Genomic DNA, 7,715 nt, shown 5'->3' with positions numbered 1-7,715 from the left:
TTTTTTGCACTGGGCCTCTACCTTTATTATAAGCTCAATTGGTACAATACTCACTGAAGATACAATTTACTTTTACACAGACTTATAAATAGAAAAATACATTGACTCACAAAAATATGGCACTTCAATAACAAATTTAAACAATGAATTTCCAAAGAGAATACAATTTATTTATTTCAATAATTAAAGACAGTTCACGTATGTGCACTGTATCAGGTATACATCTTTTAATTGTATATTATGTTTAGGCCAATAGGATCTGTGGCTAATTGCCCATTTGGTTCTTAAAAAAACAGAAACATACAAAATCATCTTCTTTTTAATTATACAAACAGACCATATAAAATGTTCCCTGATATGTAAATGTAAAAATATGATTTACTCCACTGACATGGCCACTTGAGAAGGTACCACTGTGAGCATGACTCTGCCTTTGAAGTGTCTGAATCTTTCCTCACCAGAATATACAATTCAAATGCATAGGACACAATGGCTTCTTTAGGATTTAAAAAAAGTTCTCATTTTAAGGACAGAAATACATAACATCTTAGTAACCACAGCTAAGTTTTTTAAGGGAGTTGTGGCAAAAATAAACAAAACAAAACAGAATAGGTATTCAAGAAAAAGCCATTTGAAAATAATCATGTAAAAGTAATTACTTTCCAAAAAAGTTGTATTTTTCTAATTACACTTTGCCAAAGATCTGCTACCACAACATACATTTATATTTATTTTATGTAAATACATTTATTTAAATTATAATGTGTTGTTCTCTAAATAGTTATTAAACTTTTTGGAAATTTTAATCTATTTAAACTACTTTCATAAATAAGAATTGTCCCCTTTGACCTTTATAAACTGCCACAAAGCACATTTTAAAACCATCCTTAGTTGGGTATAAAGACACTCTGGCAACGTAGAAGAATACATGACCTTGGCAAGACCCAGCAAATACAGATGCCCCTGATCCCAGTAAAGAACACAGGCCGTAGAACACTTTATTTTCCTTATATTGAGCTGGAGTGCAGATGTAACCACTTAAATTAAATTGTCCACTAAAGAGCAAAAGGACGTTTTACATAATTAAGAACAAATTCCTTCAACTCCGCCAACGCAAAAATAAAACAAGTTGCACAGATCAACAATCCAGAGCCTGATGGTGAAGACAGAAGATTGGTAGTCCGCATGCCAATTGAAAGGGGACACCAGACCAACATTACACATATGAAGCAAAAGAAGCTAAATATTTACTTATGACAAACAACGTAGCATAAGCACCAGCTATGTTCAGATGTGGCCCCGTGTAGGCCAGGGGTAAATGCTAAGATCACAGTGAACTAAAGCCACGACGATCTAGTTCTGTCCCTTCTATCACACCTTAAGAGCAATGGGAATACAGCAGCCGCACTGGGCATTAAGCCCCATTTCAGTGGCTCATGCTATAGTAAGCACCCCTGGCCTCAGCCCCAACCCCTTCCCCACAAACAAGAATCACGGTCAGTACATACTTGATTGGTCCAGTTGATCCAGGGTCTAGATATGGCCATAATTTGTCCAATACTCATTTTAAAGAGAATGCTTACATGAATTAATATTTGAGGACACTGAACCTGATGTTCATGCATATTCTTGTTTAACATTCAAGGGGTTTAATATTCAAGGCATTTTAGAAGGTCACCTACAGTACAAGTGAGATATTTCCATTTGGGTTAAAGGCTGATAGTTTTATAATTGCATCTAAGGTCTCCAATGTGAGACACTGGGCCGATCTCTGTTAAGGCAGGCGACGATATCTTCAGTCATTCTTCACAATAAATGCACTCTTCTGTGGCTACAAAACCCCGAATCCTTGAATGATCTACTGCCATTGGCTAAGGAAGGTTTTAGAAGGCACTTTTGGCTATGCGCAACATTCCTCCTAACTCTCGGGCTGAATCTTAGAGAAATATTTAAAAAGCTGCGGCAAACTGATTTTTAAACTGGATGCTTTACTGATTGGCCTAATGGGGACAGTGAGGAGTCTGTACACAATGCCCGTCAATCCCTCTCTGTGCCGTGTGCCACCCATAGAGGAGATTACAGACACGGGCCACTCCATTCATTGTGGAGCTCACTTGACTCTTCAACAGCCGCAGGCCCCCTTCGGCTTTCCTTCACTTAACTGGTCAGCAGAGGGGTGGCCATTGGGCCGCACCACGCCTTCAGGAATCCAGGACTTGTCCACGCACCGCTCCATCCGCTTCATGATCAGGTCCAGGAGCGTCTCGATCGCCTCGCTTATGTTTGTCCCATTGGCAGCGCTAGTTTCAAAGTAGGGGATTCTGGAAGACAGAGAGACGACTCAGAAAATGACCGGTAGAGGGAAAGGACAGTGCGCTTTGCCCTTGATAATTCAACTTATAAAACAGCGTACAAATCTGCAGGCAACAAAAGCATTTTACTGCCCTGGCAGGTTTGGCTCAGTGGATAGAGCCGCGTGCAGACTGAAGGGTGCTGGGTTCAATGTCCATCAAGGGTACAGACCTCGGTTGCAGGCTCAATCCCCGGCCCTGGTTTGGACACAAGGGGGAGGTAACCAATTGATGTGTCTCTCTCACATTGATGTTTCTCTCCCTCTGTCTCTCCCCCTCCCTCCCTCCACTCTAAAAATCGATGGAAAAATATCCTCAGGTAAGAATTAACAAAACAAAACAAAAGCATTTTACTGCCATAGGGTACATTAAAAAGTGAATAAGACCTGGCCGGTGTAGTTCATTGGTTGGACATAGTCCCGCACACCAAAAGGCTGTCCATTCAATTTCAGATCAGGGCCATGCTGGGTTGCAGGCTCAACCCCTGACCCCTCATAGGGGCATGCAGGAGGCAGCCATGGATGCTTGCTGGCTCTCTCTCTCTCCCTCTTCCTTCCTAAAAATCAATAAAACTATTTTTAAGTTAAAAAAACAATAAAATAAAATAATTAACACTGCATCCCTAATAGAGATGTAAAACTTCTGAAAGTTTTTATTCCCATTTTACAAATATTAAACTGTGGCCCGGAAAGACGAAGTAACTTGCCCCATTTTGCAATGCTAGAAAAGATCAGAGCTGGTAGTGGGATCACAGCTGTTGATTCCAGTAACCAATTTAGTCATAGGCTCTACTGGTTGCAACCTTACATACATTATATGGGGATTTCCAAAACACATAAATCTCTTTTACTTGCTGCACATGGCGGGGGGAGGGGATGGGAGGGAGAGATGGGACTGCATTAGAGAGAAATGAGAGGTCGCTGGCTGTGTCTGCCAAACGCTTTTTTGCCTGGTCAATTCCAGGTGGTATTCCTGCACCAGCCACTTGCAGACATTCTGAATTCCGCATCTCAGAGTTCCTCAAGGGTACCTATCTTAAGTGTGCTTATTTTGTTATCCAAAGGCCTGTGGTATATGTATAATTTTTTAAGTAACTCACAAAGCATTATTTCAAAACTATAAGGTTGCTTTTCACATAATCTCTTGGTGGCCACCTTTTATACATTTGACTTAATCTTTACCACAGGATTAATCAACTGCCAAATTCTTCCTGCTTCTTAATAAAGCCGTGAAAATAATAATCAAGTTGTATTTCCTCAAACTGTTGATTTCATTTCTACTACTGAGTAAGGAATCTGACCAAAATGATCTCTGATGTAAAACACTCCAAAAGAAAACGGTTTTAGCACCTCAGAGAGTCCTGCAACTGAATTCAGTAAAATATTTCTTACATTTATAGGGACTTTAAAATCGTCCACTATTACTTTTCTTAAAGAATGTCTTTGTTTTCCTGCATTCGCCTAGCATCTTACGCCTACATTAATGACTCTGATTACAATTTCAGTTGCTCTTGTTTTATTTCCTGGCTAGAAGCAACTTCCACGTGAGAACTTTTACAGTTTTAAAACCTTCTTGAGCTTTTACAGATGTTTGCAGAACTGTTCTGCTTCTCATGTCACTACAAGTAGGTTAGGCCGTTAGGGTGTTCATGTGTAGGGACAGAAGGCTATTTCTCCACTGGGATTCCCCAAGGTGCTATCTTACTGCCCGCTTCCTATAGGAGAACTTGACCTCTGCAATTCTCTCCTGCTCTAATATAGCTTCATTTGAGTATTTCTCTACCCATCTCTAAATTTTGCAAGACGTGGTTGCTGCAATGACTCTCCCATGCCCTTCATATGCTGACTCTAAAATATCTTGATCAGAGAAGGGCCTACCAGGCGAATTACATGGTCTTAGTGGTTTTGTAACCACTGCCTATCTAGCACTTTGGTTACTGTCAGTATTTTTCCTCCCTCTTTATCTGTCACCTTATCCACAAAATGAAGATAATACATATTTTCTAACCCCCTGGTCTCATGCAGTATTTGATTACCAAGTGTTAAGAGAGCACCCTTTATGTGGACTCAAGAAATTATTATTCATTAAGTACCTATGATGTTATTGAATTAAGTCCGAGGGAGAGTTTGTGATGTTGCCATGGTTACAGAATTGAATTTAGGATTGAGAGGACTCAAAACTTAAATACTTACATTTTCTTCATTATGTTCTTTCTCAGTTATACCCATGAAGAATCATTTAATGTCTCAGAACATTTCTTACACTTAAGGGGAAGACCTTCTCACTCTGTTGCCATTAGAAATACATTGTTTCATGGAAAGGCAACTGAAAAATGCATCCCTCCCTCCAAGAATAATAGACCAAAATTGAAAATACAAAAAAACCAACGTAGTCAAATAGTAAACGTCTTGTAAATACTAGTCATGATAATGTACATCTAACTTTTAAAATTTGCACAAATGCAATTATAAATATCTTTCCAACTCTAGTGTCCTCAAACTCATGGAATGCCTTAACCTCTTTCTACTTTCCATAGTTTCTTCCCTTTCAGCTCCTGAAAATTACCTCACAGTCACTTTGAAGGCATAGTTGATAGTACTTTTAAAAACTAGAAAACCTAGGCGTGGAAGTTACAGACAATTTGAACAATGGTCAGGACCCATAACCTCTAGAGTCAGGCTTCCTGGAGACAAATCTAGTAACACTTGTTACCAACTGCGTAACACTGGCAAGCTATTCATCTCTGTGCCTCAGCTGCTGCATCTGTAAAACTAGGTAATATCAGGACCTTCTTATAAGGATTGAGTTGACTTTAAAGCACTTATTATAATAACAATAGTAGTAATAATTAGCTACCCTTTTTTCTCCAAAATATAAGGATATATGATACCAAGAATTAGCCAATCAACTGCAACCTTATCATGCAATGTGACCAAGATGCAAGTTTATTATATGACCTGCATATTTATGGTTCAAGACAGGGCATTCATACTGGATGGCTATTGCTGTGTTGGACTGTTGTCATTTTTTAAATTTGACAATCTAAGGGAAAAGAGGTCAGTGCCCCTGACTAAATTTGATATCTGGGACCAGGCCTTCCTGCCTCAGGATGGTTCACTCAGACTAACCTGTCCCAGCCAAAGTGCTCCAAAGCATTTGCCTCCCTTCACTCCTCAAACACCTCATGCCCCCAAGTGGCCATCACTAAGTGCTGACACAAAATGGACCTTGCTTTATTAATACTACAATATAAATGACGGATGCCTCTAGCAGCGATATGAGCTATTGTCTAATGTTTACTAACTTAAGCAAATATTTGATCAGTAGTATTTCAGGGTATATGAATTAAGATGTATATTTCAAGTCTCTCATAGTAAAAGATGTACAATATTAAACAAGATGTACAATATTAAACAAGTTTAGATTTATAACCCCAAATGCAAGTAACAAACTTATACCCTTCAATTAAAAGTACACTTTCCTGCCCTTTGTGGACCTCCAGGTCATGTGACCAGGAGTCAGGTTAACAACCTGAAAATCTTTAGACTGATCATTCGGAGTCTTCTGAGCAACTAGGGCAACATGGGTTATGTTTCTACGGGAATAAAATACTAGAGCTCACTCCACTCTCAGCTCTTTGAACTGCCAGACAAAAAGCAAACCAGATGAGATCCATAGAGAAGACCCCGAACTAAGACTTTCCTTCCGTAATAAAATGATGCCTCAGAGACAGAAGTGTGTGCCTTGTGCTCACATTGGAAAGCTGGACTGCTCAACTTGTCTTAAGGGCATCGAAAGTTTAGTGGATGGAGTTAATAATATTTTTATGTGCATATGTTCTTGGTGTTGACTTTTAGAAGGCATTTGAGGTGCTTAGGCTGACCACTTCCCTGTATCTGTAAAGAGGAGTAACCGTGGCCCATGGCTCATGGTAAGGAGGCAATGAGATAATACATGTAAAGGGCTTAGCACAAGCCTCGCATCCAGAAAACGCTCAATAAAAGTCCGTCTAATGAGGTTTTCTCTTAAAATGATGTTCCGTTTTTCCTAAAATATGGTAGGCAAAAGTTTAGTAATCTTAAATTCAAGAGGATCAGTTGTTCTTTTTTTTTTTAACCATAGAAAGAATAGTATTGTTCCTTCTCTCCACATGGTGGCGCTAAGATAGCATTACCAGGGAGCAGTATCTCCAAACCTTTGGGAAAAAAAATCTGTGCAGCTAATGGTGATATCAATCTGTAAATGACCATTTAATGGCCATTTAGAACACATGCAGAACACCAGTCTAGTGTGCCTTTAAAAAATAGATGAATCACAAATTTAAAAATGAAATAAACAAAACGGCAAACAGCTTCAACTCAATGAGGAGCATTGTCACATGCCGGTTTTTCATTAAGATATCTATATCCCTAGCTCATGCCATAGATTAAGACTCACATCCAACTGGTTGCTTTTCTATTATTTATTTCCAAAAAAGCTAGAAGATTCAAGTTTCCAGTCAGAATTTTTCAGAAATAAAAGCAAGTGCATTTGATAATTCTCCCAAATGGTTCTAGATATTTGGCTCACATGTGGACCAGGAATTATGGAGAAATTTTCCACTAAAGTAGGAAAGGAAGTCTCATACTTTTCATAACCTATTGGATGCTAAATGAATAGCCTAGTACAGTCAAGAAGTAATTTTCAACCTTTCTCACCTCATGGCACACGTAAACTAATTACTCAAATTCTGTGGCACACCAAAGAATATATATTTTGCTTATCTGATAAAAATAGGTATAATTTTTACTAATTTACCAAAAAAGATAGTAATTACCTACCCTTTTTACTCCAAAGGGATTTTTAAAATTATTTTTATTTGTTTTAAATATGTTTTTATTGATTTCAGAGAGGAAGGAAGAGGGAGAGATATAAACATCAGTGATGAGAGAGAATCATCAGTCAACTGCCTCCCACATGCCTCCTACTGGGGGTTGAGCCAACAACCCAGGCATGTGCCCTGAATTCCAATCGAACCATGATCTCCTGGGTCAGAGGTCAATGTTCAACCACTGAACCATACCAGCCCGGCTCCAAAACAATTTTTTTAAATAAGGTGCCTATACTTGTATATAAAGATTTCTGGTACCAAGAATTAACCAATCAGATGAAACTTTATTATGCAATGTAACCAATTCGATGCAACTCTGTTATATGACCTATATTTATGGCTCAAGACAGGACATTCCCACAGAATGGCTACTGTTGTGTTGGCTGTTGTCCTTTTTTATTTGACCAAGGTAGGGGGGTAAAGAGGTCAGTGGCCCTGACTAAGAAGCCAGGTATTGCAAGTTTACAAAATTCTTCTCTCACACCAGCTGACAA

At 38.8% G+C, this 7,715-nt stretch overlaps 1 protein-coding gene across 7 annotated transcripts in view; it reads right to left on the bottom strand.

The window, feature by feature from the left end:
* Positions 1-7,715, bottom strand: part of RAB27A (RAB27A, member RAS oncogene family) — a 69,999-nt gene continuing 62,284 nt past the window's right edge. For all 7 annotated transcript variants that reach the window (XM_006764957.2, XM_006764955.2, XM_006764956.2 and 4 more), the window contains one exon: positions 1-2,321. In XM_006764957.2, the coding sequence (XP_006765020.1) occupies positions 2,123-2,321 (199 nt within the window). In that variant the 3' untranslated portion in view covers positions 1-2,122. The remainder of the gene's footprint in view (positions 2,322-7,715) is intronic.

Source organism: Myotis davidii, unplaced genomic scaffold, assembly GCF_000327345.1.
Source record: "Myotis davidii unplaced genomic scaffold, ASM32734v1 scaffold1421, whole genome shotgun sequence".
NCBI lineage: Eukaryota > Metazoa > Chordata > Mammalia > Chiroptera > Vespertilionidae > Myotis > Myotis davidii.
The sequence above is the reverse complement of the archived record's forward strand: the minus strand, read 5'-3'. Positions and strand labels throughout refer to the sequence as shown.